Below are 14,717 nucleotides of genomic sequence, written 5' to 3'. Positions count from 1 at the left end.
TTAGGGGATACAGAATCCTATTTTGAATGCAGCTGAAAGCAGTTGCGCCCTCAATTCTGCATCAGATGCAGCTGGAGCTGATGGCAAGCAGAGCTCTGCTGCATGAGTGCGCGTCTCTGGCGGAGCCCAGCACAACTCCAGTGCCAGCAGCTGATGTCAGGGAGCAGGAGTTAGGAAAAAAAGGGGAAAAAAGCAGAAGCTATTTGCAGGAAGGTAAGATAAAAACATTCAGCCAACACCACAGTGATGCAGATATCGAAACACCGCTACTGGAAGCAACGAAGCTGCTTAGTGCCTGACCCCCTTTCCTTCCAGCATTCATTCCAAATACTGGAAAAACCTCTGTGCTTAGCGCTAAAATAAGGAAGAGAATGAAATGAAAACAAAAAGAAGAGCTCTGCCTGGGGCTGTGCCTGCGGAGTCGGACTGGTTGTGCAGTTCTGCACAGCTCGCCCGCCCCATCCGGAGCTGAGTCACAGCTCTGTGGCTCCTCGGAACGGTGAGGGAGTGTAGAATGAAGCAGAAACATCGGATGCGTTCCATGCAACCAACCTCATTTATTGAAAAGTCCTAATTTTATTGCCTTGTTTAGTAACATGTTTGTTCAACAAACTAATCTCTGTCATGAAGCAAAGCACAACTTTTTCTTATAAATAGTATAAATTATTTTATTTACAGAAACTTGTTACAAAACAAATAGACTATATATTTATTTTTCTTTTAAATATCCAAAGTAATTTTTCTATCCCATGACATTTGTTCATGTTCTATACAGCAGCCAACACGGAGTTCAGCTGATCAGATGCTCTTGATTATGTATACAAATTATCAAACTATTCACACATTGTACACAGGAGATTGCTTTTAGAACCAGGCTCAACACCGAGCAAGATGCTTTCAAGGCCTACATTCACATTGACATTATGTAGTGCTCAGTTTTAAAATTACCATCTTTAAAACGTAAAATATCTCGCACAAAATGTAAAAAAGGATCATTTTCTGCTGAACAGCAAAACGTGACGAATCTTTCCAAGCCCGATTCCCTCCTCCGGGACAGAACGAGTGAGAGATGAGAGATTCCTTGGCAAGAGAACTCTTACAGGAAGACAAACTGCCTTAGAAATGTCATTAGGAAATCACACCTTTCTTTATTTCTGAGTGGTGTCGAGAGGTACTTACTGGGTTTTTGTTTTCTTTTCCCCGAATATGGACCGCTTTGAACATTTCCTAACTTGTTTCACTTATGGATGAATAATCCCCCATCCCCTTCCTGCCCCAAACGACACGGTTACATCAACTGCTGGTTAAAGTAAGCCCAAACTCTTGGCGTTCCTCCCCCTCTGCGTTACCAATGGGATTGTTCCTACACAAGGTACTCCAATGGAAACATCTTACAAAAGTTACCAGCATCGTTTGCTTTCCTTTTGTCAATCCATCTTAACAACTTCAGAATATATATATATATATCAATGTGTATGTATATATATGCACACACACATATACACACACACATGTATTATATATAGGTGGAAAAAGCAAGCTCCGAGATTTCAACTGAACATTCAAGTCATTTAAGGAGAAGCTGTCTCAACAGTCCGAGCTCAGATCGAGTTATATCAGGCACTTTCAGTTTTTCCATTAGTTTGAAACCACATGAGACCCACATGGACACGCACACACACACACACACCAACACCGAGAAAAGAGAAGCAGTGTGTCACTAAATGGAGTCCTCTGGGAATCAGGCAACCGAGAAGCAACGCCGGAGCGAGGGACGTGGCAGGGATGTGGCTCCAGGCACATGGAGGCATCCCTTGAGTTGCAAAGTAGGCATGTTGCTATTGGCTTGGCAGTGAACCACTTCAAATTATTACATATATATATATGTGTGTGTTGTGTGTATATATATATATACACACACACACGTATATATATATAAAAGAAAAGGTATTTTCTTTTTCTTTTTCTTTTTTTTTTTGCCTTTTTTTTTTAATTAATTAATAAATAAATACTAGATGATCTCAATTGTACCAAAACTGGGTATCAGAAAAAAAGACCTGTGCAAAAATACATATTTAAATATGTACAATCAATTAACAAAATACGTCTTCTGAAATAGGGATACTTCAATATTTATAATAGAACAAGAAATTCCAAAATAAAGATACAAAAGTATGTTTTTCTTTTTTCTTGTATAATTCTTTGTTCATCATTGCAGCAATTTTTTAGGTTAAGAAAACTGCAGGAGTCATAACGAGAAGTCGGAAAGACTATAAAAAGTGTATCTCTTAAATTAATACCAAAATCTGTCTAGAAACAACCCAGCCACTGCAAATTCATTTTTGCAAGGAAAATTGATTTTCAGCTTCCTTCGTTATTGACAGTCAGAAGCAGGGGACGTTAGAAGCTCCAGGAACAACGCTCTGCTTGTAACCCACGTCTAAAACATAACATGGAAGCAGCTCTATGCCCGCGGGCAGACGGACCCACAGTGCTGCAGCCCACTATTCCGGCAGCTTCCAGCCTGGCTCTGCTCTCACTTTAAGTGCTGCCGGAGGAGCACGAGTTTGCCATTATGCTTTCAGCTCAACAGAACCTTACAAACAGGGCGAGTTTGGTCACAAACTCACGGGATCCCATTCTTGCCCAATTGCCGTCTCCTCTGTATTGAAAAGAGTCGAATTGCACTTGTGACTGAGACCATCCCAAAGTGACATTTCTGCCCCAGAGATTTCATCACAGCGTGGATTTCACTCCACACGTGCGGGACTTAACGATGCATTTTGATTTCTCTTTGTGGCACAATACTTTGGTTCCTTTCACGTTAAACCAATCACGGTTCCAACAACCCTTGCAGCAGGGCGCCTTATTGATTACAGATCCTTCTGTTCCTGAAAAGCTGCATGGGATTTTGTTTTGTTTTAAATTAAAGTTTGCATAATAAGAGTCTATAACACGCCGCTTTCTAAGAGTGATCTTTTACATCAATTCAAAAGCTCGAGTGTCTGCATAGAGGCTGCTTGCTTTGCTGTACGACACCGGTTTTGTAGCAAGTTCAGGTGAAACTGAAAGCATCGTCAGGTAAACAACTCAGCGACTGCTACTGGTAGTGGCTTTGGATTCCCTGATGTACAACTTGCCACCGCAACGGGGAAGGCTGGGCAACGGGAACAACGTGACAGGCTCAGATTGTCTGTTCTCAGCGACAGCTGGTGCCCCTTTAAGGCAGAAAAATGTCTTCTTGGTCAATACTCTGTTTGCCTTGGCTTTGCCCCTTCAGAAAAGTTCAGTCCGTTTTGAGACTTTACCTAAAAACTTAACAAAAGAACCCCGATGAACCGAACCCCAATACAACGAGCCCTTGAGCACAATTCACTGCCGAGGTGTCCTGAAGCAACACAAAACATTTCCTACAGACTGAGTGGGTGCACAGAACCGTGCAGAGCCCCCGGACTCACAGCGCCAGGCGGGAGCACAACGGCTGCAATGTGCACAGCTGCACCTGACAAAGAACTCAGCTGTCATCCACTCCCCACTTCTGGGGAAATAAAACAAAATCTGAGTGGTTGAAAGCATTAACGCTTCAGTTCTACAAAGAAGGCATAAAATAAGTGACTTTTATTATTATTATTATTACTATTTTTTAGAAAATATTTAAATAGTTTAAATACTTCACTTTAAAAGGGCTATTTTTTTTTTTTTTTTTTTTACAGGCTGGAAGGCCAACCCAGCCTCACATAACCAACACGGCTGTTATTTTACAAATAACAAAGGTTGATGGCATACAGTAAAGGTCAAGAAATACGTTCTTTGGGCACATAGTTCTAGAGGTTATTTGCCTTTGCTTCATATTTTTGGACTGTTTAAAAAACGATTAACTTTAGTTTTCTTCTGCAATCAGATCTTATCCAAAAGAATAAAAAATAATTTCTGTCTCACCCAAGCACAACATTTTTATACTTGTTTTCTGAGCCGTGGCCTCAAACAAGTTTCTGCTGTTTGCTGCTCCTATCGGTGTTTTCACGTTTGTTTGTTTGTTTTTAAACTCCTGATACCTTCTTATCCCAAATGACTTGCAAAAGGCTGGGCAAAACACAGACTGCTTGTTTGAATTGTGCTATTTTTATATTCCATTAAAGGAACGTTGCTATAAAAACACTAAAGCCATATTCCCTTCTCGAGGGCTTCTTTCCATTGTGCCTCACGCATTTTTGCCCCTTGTTGCGGGGTCCCCTCTGCTGACAGTGTCCATCTGGCAGCTATCACCTACAAAAGACACCATCAGTATAAAAATAAGTCCACAGTAATGTTTATTTCCCCCCCAGAAAACATTCCTCTGCCCAGCCAATCTATATCAAATAGTGGCAAGATGACGTACTCCTGTAAGTAAAATCTCACAGATTCGTAGCAAACTAGTCCAGACCACCGTTAACACTGATAAGAGCAATTGTGTGGCTGAACTTCATCCAGTGTCCATTTCTAGTATATTTTCACTGCTACAGACATGGCTTCAGGGAAATTCCTTGTTTGAGTGACAGTCCAGTAGATTTCCACACCTGAGGACCATGGGAAGCTGGGAAAACTCAAGGCATCTTGGAGTCCAGAATTCCAGATGGAGGTTTTGCTTGTAGTGAAAACTGTCCAGTTCTTTTCTCACCATGGTATATTCAGCTATCAGGGACGTGCCTTTGGCTTTCGAGCAAATAAATGGAAGAGAAGTATGAGTGAGCCAGGCTGTTATAACAGGAGCTCCTAAAAGACATTTTCTGGACATTGAGAGCATATTCTGGGGAGAATCAGCAGGCAGAATCTGACACACCACTCATATGCAGTTGGCTCATCTGAAACTTCACAGTTCTCAAGCTAGTGCTTTTTCAAGTTATAGTGGTTTTGGACATGACTTCCTTCCTTCAAATTGCATTTTTCCTTTATTTTTTATCGCACAGTTGGAGCAACAACTGTTAGCTAAGCCCAAAAATGAAGCTCAGTCAAATAAATGATTGTTTGTTATCTTAAAAGCAAGTGGTGAAAGTCTTCTTTACGGCTGAAACTCAAAATTCAGCAGCTGATCTGAAAAAGATCTCGCTGACCTCCTACCTCTTGGCATGCTCACATTTCAGGCTTTTAGTATCAGAGGAAACAAAAAGAGCCTTGAGTTTTCATCTGGAAAAATCTAGTTCCAAATTTGCTCTCTAAAGTTCCATCTTCTATACTCTTTTAATTGCATATGAAATTATTTTACCCCTCCAAACGATCCTTCAGATCTATCTGAAGTGTTAAGAAGTTTAAACTCATTTTAATTTATCAAGAAATTCTTTCTCAATACTATTTCAGTGCCATCTGTTTAGAAGAGTAAAACTCCAAACTAACTGCTTCTTTTTTAAAGTTCCATACCCACGAGACCTACTTCTTTTAGAGTAAATGCTTGTTTTATAGACTACAAAGGTTTCTATCTATCTTATTTATAAAATTTAATCTCGTTAATACTAAGAAGTTAGTCAATGACACCTTGGGATAATAGGCTTATTTTATCACAGTTCTGTTATCAGCACCATTATGTTCCACTTTGTAGAGTGTTTTTAACTGACACGAAAACAAGAAGTTACGCTGAGACGTTCAGTTCAGTCCCATGGCTGGCTGCAAGATTTTATAACAATTATTATTTGTTTTTAAATGCAAGAATTGATTTCCATCTGAGAGCGATTCACAGGGAGCGCATCTGTGGGGACCCCGGATGTTGTGTTTAAGGTGGCTTCAAAAGCACATGAATAAACTCACACTTTACACTACAGTGTATACAAAAATCCTGCACAAAGGTACTATAAAAAAGACTCAAAGAGTACGAACAAGCAAGAGAACTGTCCTTTCCTTGAAGCATCTGAAATTGGCTATTAATAATTAAGAGAGCACATCTAAATATCAGCATACAAAGGGACGCGTTCGTACTGGCTTACTTCAAGACAAAAGTTCCTACCTGATGAAGAAGAGAATTGTTCATCAGTCCTTGTGTCCCTGGGATTGCACCAGTGTGTTTTGCGTGAACGTTATTCACCGATGGCAATTTGGCAACTTTGTTTGACTTGCTGCTGCTGCTGCTGTTTATGCTGCTTGAACCAGGTGGGCACTTTCTTTTCTTCCCTATTAGTTTGTCTAGGGAAGGATGCGAATGTGAAAAACCGCTGTGCGAGTTCACAGTCAGCTCACTGGACTGATGAACAAATGGCCCTAAGGAGAGAGTGGAATCGCTACTGTTCATCATCACACTCATTCTTTTTATTGATTCTGCAGGGCTTCCAGTAGGAGGACCCCTCCCTGATTGGTCATGTTTGAGGCTAACGGAGTTAGCTTTGCTAGTCATACAATTGAGGCCAACGCTGTGGGACGAAGATGTCACCGACGGATGATAGGAGGTCCCAGAGTTTCCAGAGTTAACCACACAGTTTTTTCTAAAGGACTCCGTGGAATGAGAAGGTGCAAGCAGTGCGGAACTGTTTTTACGCTTCTTTCCTGAGCCGCTGCCGCTGCTGACGCTGCCGGTGCTGTTACAGGTGCCACTGCCAGCAGAAGATTCCTTAGGTTTAAAAGATTTGCTGGATTTCAACTTCTGAGGTTTGCTGGGCATAGGTGAAGGTACAGAGGAAAGCACTGTAGGTGTTGAAGGGGACGAAGACACTTGTCTTGATTGCATACTGCAGACAGGATCCACTGCACCCAAGGTAGCGGGATTTGCATTTAGTGTAGTTCCATGTGATGGTACCGATTTATTGTTCAGAGACGTACAGGAAGGAGACACCAGAGCTGGAGAGGACATAACAGTGGTGGGGAGGAGGAAACCCGTCGTGCTGACCCCATACTGCGAAGCAGGCATCGCATTTGTCCGGTGCGGTGCACGAACTGCTGCTGTGCTACTAGATGCTGGTGGAATTTTCCTGTGGGTAAACAGGAGAACAAAGAAACAGTAGCTCCCATTCTTTGGGATAATACTTAGCATCATTCATCAATCTCGAGGTACAGTCACTGCACTACTAAAATATTTTGCTAGCACTTAATAGTTGCAAGAAAACTATGAAGAAAGGTTTGAGGGAACTGGGCTTGTTTAGCGTAGAGAAGACTCCAGGGAGACCTCATTCTGGCCTTCCAGTACTTGAAGGGAGTGTATAAACAGGAGGGAGAACAGCTGTTTACAAGGGTGGATAGTGATAGGACAAGGGGGAATGGTTTTAAACTGAGACAGGGGTGGTTTAGATTAGATATGAGGAGGAATTTTTTCACACAGAGGGTGGTGACGCACTGAACAGGTTGCCAAGGAGGCTGTGGATGCCCCATCCCTGGAGGCATTCAAGGCCAGGCTGGATGTGGCTCTGGGCAGCCTGGTCTGGTGGGTGGCGACCCTGCACATAGCAGGGGGGTTGAAACAATGATCACTGTGGTCATTTTCCACCCAGGCCATTCTATGATTCCATGATTATATGAAAATGGAAAGCATACACCATCTACCTTTGACTTCACCAATCTAAAGACAGGATTATTTTTCTATAATCGCAGTTACAGGTTTTGTGTATTTCTACAACTACCAACAAGAAAAAGAATAAGTGTGTACTTACTTCCACATCTGTGAATTAAGATGCTTCTCCACCATGAAGTTAAGTGCACATCGAATATGGTTCCACCGCTTATCAAACACGTAATAACCTCTTCCAATCTGCCGACTACCAAATGTGCAAAACTGAAAAGACAGGGTTTTTTTATTGGCATTTTCTACTTTCAGTCACAAAACATTTGTTTATACATACATGGAAACTGTTATCATTTCTAGATGTCTAAAGCAAGGATAAAACAGACATTAGATTTTTATCTCTACAGTGTAACAACTATTTTTAATTTTGTATATGCAACCCTTACTTCTGAGTAGCTGTCAGCTTACCTGCTTATAACCTGTATAGCATAGCCAGGCAATGAAATTTGTGATTTAATATGAACTAAGTGGTTTTAACAGGCAGAAATCAGAGGAGAGGCACATCTACTGCTAAGGTTGTACCTTAAGGTTCAACTTGCTTCTTCAACTAAGCAGTCAACAATTAGTCAAAAACAGTAATAATAAATCAACCTTCACTATCAATTAGTAAGAAAATAAGTACCTTAAAGCCTGAAAAAATATATACATAATACAAATCCACCCTTAAGACCCCCAACTTATTTGTTAACAAATTCAGAGCCAGTGAGAGATCAAAGTTAACTTTGACTTAAAACATACAGCGGCTGGTTGAGGATGATGACCTGAATAATGACAATCCAGTTTTTCAACAGGCTCTTCTTTTTCATCACATTCTCCCTCATCACTGGATAACCGAGATGCTGGCTCAGCTGCAGGCAAGGGAGGGTGAGGGGACTCGTGGACAGAAGGAGAATCGCTAGGGGCATTTCCACTGTGCTGGGCTGGGCAGCCTGGAGGCCTGGGCAAGGGAAGCAGCAAAGACGTTATTGAGGCAAGGCTAGGCAATAAGTACTTATGGATATTTTAGTACAGACAGAAGGAAATTTACATTAACAGTTGTTTGGTATGATCCAGAGTCTCATAACATACCTACTTAGGGGAAGGACAGGAGGTGCTGTACCCCTGGAAAAGCAGCAATTGTTGGAAAAATGTTTAAATTGATGCAAGTCAGCTTCTACTATTTAGAACTCCAAACCCTTCTTGCTAGGAGCTACAGCTCAACGTGTAATTGTAAATAGTAGACAGTCACCAGGGCTAGAGTAAAAGTGCTACCCTGTCCCAAAGATCTCTCTCTCTCTTTCCAAATCCACATGATGAAGCAATCAGTACTAATTTCATACTATTGGATATGCAGATTTTTCTTACCTTGGAAGACTGGGGGGGTGAGGTTTGGGTTTATTAGGTAATAAAGGCTTTGATTCTGTAAGAGTAACTCCATGAGAATTTTGGTGCAGCTCCTGGGAAGTTTTAGTAGGTGAGGGATGTGGTTCCCTGAGAGGGGGCATCTGCTGATGATGATCCGAATGTCGAAGAAGTTCCTTTTCCCTGGTTTTGCTTTTGTGCTCAGCTAACAACACATCAAATCGTTTTCTTCGACCCTGTACAGCCCTCCGCTGCGTTAAGGAATGTGTCTGCAAACCCATGAATAAATCATTAATCCCAGGCCATTAGATCTGTGGAAATTAAACACTCAAGACACACGTTTAGAGCTCTAGAATGCAATCACCGTGTTTGTGGCTTAGTAAAAAAAGAAAACAAACAGAAGAATGACTTAATAGAACAAACTTGGTCAGTTTTGGTGGTGTGATTATATGCCTGTTTGATACAAAATAACAAAAAAATAGCAATTGAGATAAAATAAGAAAGAACTGCAGGTTACTTTAAGAAACACGTTTTTGCATAAATAATTAACTGGATTCTGAAAACAGCTCTTTCTTGGTTGTTGGCAATGTGCTTTGAGAGGAACCATTTACACAGGCAATTACTGACTGCAAAAACTTGTACTTTTCTGTGTTCCATTGTATTCTCCCAGAAATCAAACGTAAACCTTACAAAATCTTACTCTGATTAAGGCATCCTACCTTGCATGTCAAAGACCTAGTACAGGGCTTCTTGGTTTCCACATCAATGACACCACAGTAGATATCAGGATCAAATTCTCTCTCTGTCAAAGATGCACAAATATCCCATCATTGAAAACAGTTACAATAAAGACATTTTGAAATACTAACATTTTCTTTAAGAATTTAGCTATACTGCCAATGTTCTCAAGTAGGACACGTGCAAAAGTACACAAAGATATGTACAATAAAACTGTACAAACACATGTTTTTTACTCTCAGCAAATTCACCATGTGCTGACACAGTTCTCAAATCTGCAAACAGAACTGAGAAATTCACAGCTGAAAAAGAGCACAGAGCAGGAGCGTATCAGCTGCATTAGGATTTGCTTGTTTTTTAAGTACACAAATGATCTTGCAAAACAAAAAACATATTTAAGACCTCACTATAAATATGAACACAGATGGTGATTTTTTGCTGTTATTTTTGGCAATTCTAGTAACTTTTCTATAATTCCACTAACAATCAAAATTACTGCACTGTAATACTGTGTTTTCATATAGGAAAGAAGGAAAATTAAACCTCTTTAAAGACAGTGGAAGAGAGAAACTTTAAAACACAAACTGATAACTGTAACATCTGGTGGTTTCTGAAAGCAACAGCCACATTTCAAGTTGTTTGCATCCCTTATGAATGTGTCTGATCCTGAATTTAAATTCTAACAGGTAACCATACCTCATCACAACTTAAGTGTTCTAGGAATAAATATTAATATGCTTCTAAACGTTATTTCTATATCTGTATTTCTACACGTACACTAATAAGAACAATATAGCAAATGATATTTAAAAGCAATTACCTGACAATCTTTTATGTAAAAATTTCCTATTATTTGTATTTTCTTCAGGTTTCTTTTCCAAAAACGGAGGCACAGAGAGAAGACCTTTACCATTCAGTATCTGTCCAGGGGAAGGCAAGGGTGGCTTTGGTATTGAGGGACAATTAAGGCCAGTCTTTATTGAGGAACTCACAGTAGTAGAACAAGTTGGACCAACAGCAGCTTTCAGTTGGGCACCATCTATCTTTGGATGAATCTTTTCCACTTTGACAGATGGAGTCATACTATTGTTTATGAAAAATAAACAGAAAAAATTGCAAATGATAGTATAATGTGTCATAAATTACAAAAAGTACTTGAAATATTGTATTATTCAATACTCAGCTCTATTAGTAATACAAATTTAGACCCTTATCCTTAATTCTCAGTTTTATTATTTTTATTCTTTTTCTTATGTATTTTCACATTGCTGATAACATCCACCCATTTCTTCTGTGCTCTTTCCACTACTACTTCTTAAGTATTTCAGAGTCATCAGTGACTTCAGAAACTTCCCTATAATGGAGGTATAGAGACTAGATCAAAGAATGAAGACCCCAGAGTAGCACAGCCTTTATTTACAATGACTCAAGATACCACCTTTGCCAGTGCCGTGTTCAACAATTCCATTAGTTTACCTATCAGCTTAGACTAGGCTGCTTAAAGAGATCTGGTGGAGTTTAAAGTGATCTCTCAAAGCGAAAACCTTCTGAAACAACAATAAATTCTACTGGCACAGCAGTTTCTATGCTAGTATTAATGCTCAGTCCTTTCCCAAAACATATACTCACATTTTATCATGGGGAACTTTGCTATGCTGTACCGGATGCATTAACCTGTTGTTTCCGCTGATCTGCAGCTTGTCTTTGGGTGATTTCAACAACTTGGAACTTGATGATGATGATGATGCACTAGTACCTCCACTGGATGAACGATTGCTCCCACTTCCACCGCTACCTTTGTTTTTTGAAGGGAAAGATGAAATGAGGGAAAATACTGAAGAGGAGGGAGGAGTCAAAGGCGGCTTGCTGGAGGAGCTGTGTCTTCTTTCTGCAGAGGAGAAAAAAGAAAAAGGGGGGAGAGGGTTAAACTCATGAGGCCCATACAGAAACAATTCTTAAGTACTTCATACTGTCAGTTACTCCATTAACATTTTTCCTTTACTGGCTTGGGAGGTCCTCTGCCACACACAGAGCACTGAGGATTCAAACCTCACTGTAAGCCATGAGGCTCCATTCATTGCTGGTCCCCAGTCAGTTACGGGAGTCTCTTTTAACTTTGTGAGCTACATTGCTCAATCACCACAGCTTAGCTTTTACCATACACTCCCCACTCTCCATCTTACAGAGCAAGAAAGTGAGACTCAAATGCAGACCTCAGAAACACAAAGCAGAAAGACCTCCATCCTCGGGCCACGCAAGCTTCAATATCAGATTTCCCCAAGCAGTAACTGTTCTCTGTTAGCACGCCTCCTAATAAGCAAACTGATATTGGAGCAAAAACAAAATTTCACTTTCTGATGATCTTTTAGTGTGTTCTACCAGACCTTCAGTGGGGAATGCCCCTGAGAACAAGAGCTGAAGCAATGAGTTACATGACTTTTGGTTTTCTTCTTATTGATTCTATTAATCCTTTCAAAATATGACCAGCCTAAAGAAGAATTATATGTTGCTCCTTTTCCTGCTAAATAGATTCTTCTTTGAGAGAGGATATCCAAACATCTCAACAGTCAGGGTTTATCAGTAGACACGTTGGAAAAGAAATGATTTAATTAACATTAAAGTGTTAGCATTAAATATTAACCATTAATACATTTCTAGAACCACTCCAGTTAAAATAGTTTACATTTCAAAAGTGGTTTTTTGGGATAATGAATCCTCAGACACAGAATACTCAACAGCTGCACGGAGTCCCCAGCTCTGCCTACATGGACAGGCTAAGGGAGCATTTGCTCAGCTGATCTTTGACACCTGTGATTCCTAAATGATCCCTGTACGTAATCAACACCTGCTTAGAGATGTCCCTCTGGCAACCCAGTATATGCAAACCATGGATCTAAGAGAGAACTGAGAATTAACAGGTCCATCTGTGGGTAACACCTCCTTCTCAGCTGGCATTGTTAATGGTGCCCACGCCCACCACTGGATCCTTTACACATTTCGACTTAAATTTACTTAAGCTGCCAAGGAAGCAGGCTACTCAGGATGTTACAACAAAGTGAAAGCCAAGCACAGCACAACCTGTGCAGAAGTCTGTGACACTGTGGAAAATATAAAGTAATATATCCACGTTCTGCTTATGGGATCTGTTTTTCCCTCCCCTCCTAAGTACAGCAATCACATGATATGGGGATGCTGGCTGATAAGAACTCCACTCACAGCTGGAAGCTGGAACCTGTGATGTTCATTCAGTGTGATCTGCTTAGTTTTCTAGAACCATATGCCATTGAAGAGTTCTCATGTATGCTAGCATACTTATATTCTAGTCAATGGCTGTGCTTCTAATATGACATACTGCTTATTGCCAAAAGTCTTTTTATAGCAATGGCAAGAATCCCCGAGCAGCTTTGATAAGTTACTATTTGAGGGCCATTAGTTCAGCGATGCTACACCCTATGAGATTACTCCGTGAGATAATGAGAAAAATTGCTCAGTACTCTGCCACCTTCTGTGCATTTAGAAAATCCAGAGTCCGAGTACTTAATAGAGTTACAAATAATCTCTAATAACCTAGTGGCTCACTAATGTAATCTTTGGGAGTTTGCTTTGATTTCCTTTCGGAAAGAAGAGTGTTGCTTCCTTGGAAACAACTTGGCAGGCGAGAAGAGAATGAGGCTAGGATAAGACTGAGTGCCTCCTTGCCTCCCAGCATTAGGAACAAACTGGGCAAAATATTAATCTGTGTTATCGATTCAAATGATACGAACACCTCCCTCCTGGCAGCTTCAGTTGGTACCATTCAATTAGCTCCAGACAGAGACGTTACTGACTGCTATCTGCTTGAATGTTTAATAGCGCCAGTCTCGATACACGTGAGTTAATGAAAGAGGCAAATCTGTTACTGCTGATAATCAAAAACATTGACCTGGGAGAGCTAAGGCTAATGGCTGATCAAAACACAAGAGCACGGTCTGTCAGAGACAATTTCCATTCTACAAACAGTCGTATGATTCGGAACACAAAGAAAAGCCAAATGAGCATTTTCTAGAATTCTAAGACTTCTGAAAATTACATTCCCAATACCAAAAATCTCATTCACAACATACACAGCAGCACTACAAAGACATTTTCTCTGCCAGAACTGCTGCTGAAGTGTCTTCATTTAGCTAAACACAGGTGGTCACAGCACAAGGAAGCGCAGATATCCTTGGGATGTTAGCAGACTTCTCAGTGACAGGACAGACAGTCTGATTCAACCCATTACCTATTGCTCATTATTAGGGAAACTGTTCTCACTGCAGTGTGAGACACAGGAGGAGGCAGAGTGCTCCCTGTTACACGAGTCTTCTGGTCGTGTCCTCAGTTATCGGTCACAGGAAAATCTGCCACAGCAAAATCAATATATTTGAGGGAGACCTGGACCAAAACAAAGCCTTAAAGCTTCATGTGGGTGCTTAAATAAATGGTCAGATCTTCAAGACCAGGTTTTCACTGCCTTTACACATCACAATACATCACATTGTAGGGCATGGAAAAGCCTCTGGATCTTTGATTTTTTCATCCCAAGAATGATACAAAATAGCTTGCAAAAGAGGTGATCTGAGGATGTGATAGTGCTCCTTACAAAGACCTCCAATGCATGATATGAGGCACTAAAGGGAAGAGAGAAAATTAGAACTGTGAAAACCTCAATTATTTCCAATGTATTTATTGACAGACAGACGTATTTCCTTCACAGACAAATTACTACACAGACTGTCACTGAATAACCAAGACCACTATCCACATTATGCCAGCACATCAATGATAAATTCTGCTAATCATTTGCCAATGTAATGCAGTTCCCATATGCCATTAATTCTGACTTGACTTGAAAATACTGAAAAAATATCATCATCCCCAGGTGCTCAGTTTTCAAAGTTAACACACGTGCACCTTCCCTTCATATAACTCTTGAAAGAAAAATGCTACTTTTTTATGTTATGATTGCTCCTGCAAAACTACCAAGTGCTATTTCAAATACTGCACCTGTCCAACGTGGTTCTCATCTCTAAAATTTCAAGGGAGGGTTTTTGTTTGTTTTTAAAGCAGAAGGAGCTTTTGCTTTGGATAAACGATTGGGAAG

The 14,717-nt window shown here is 40.4% G+C and overlaps 1 protein-coding gene across 8 annotated transcripts in view; it reads right to left on the bottom strand.

Annotated features, from left to right (window-relative positions):
- Positions 1 to 533: 533 nt before the first annotated feature.
- ATXN7 (ataxin 7) overlaps positions 534 to 14,717 on the bottom strand; it is an 80,164-nt gene continuing 65,980 nt past the window's right edge. For all 8 annotated transcript variants that reach the window (XM_015293292.4, XM_025154753.3, XM_046900082.1 and 5 more), the window contains 8 exons: positions 11,225 to 11,483; positions 10,416 to 10,678; positions 9,577 to 9,659; positions 8,861 to 9,126; positions 8,255 to 8,453; positions 7,605 to 7,726; positions 5,975 to 6,929; positions 534 to 4,692 (listed from right to left, as the gene is read on the bottom strand). In XM_015293292.4, the coding sequence (XP_015148778.1) occupies positions 4,675 to 4,692; positions 5,975 to 6,929; positions 7,605 to 7,726; positions 8,255 to 8,453; positions 8,861 to 9,126; positions 9,577 to 9,659; positions 10,416 to 10,678; positions 11,225 to 11,483 (2,165 nt within the window). In that variant the 3' untranslated portion in view covers positions 534 to 4,674. The remainder of the gene's footprint in view (positions 4,693 to 5,974; positions 6,930 to 7,604; positions 7,727 to 8,254; positions 8,454 to 8,860; positions 9,127 to 9,576; positions 9,660 to 10,415; positions 10,679 to 11,224; positions 11,484 to 14,717) is intronic.

This window comes from Gallus gallus, chromosome 12, assembly GCF_016699485.2.
Source record: "Gallus gallus isolate bGalGal1 chromosome 12, bGalGal1.mat.broiler.GRCg7b, whole genome shotgun sequence".
NCBI lineage: Eukaryota > Metazoa > Chordata > Aves > Galliformes > Phasianidae > Gallus > Gallus gallus.
This window is presented reverse-complemented; position numbering and strand designations above follow the sequence as displayed.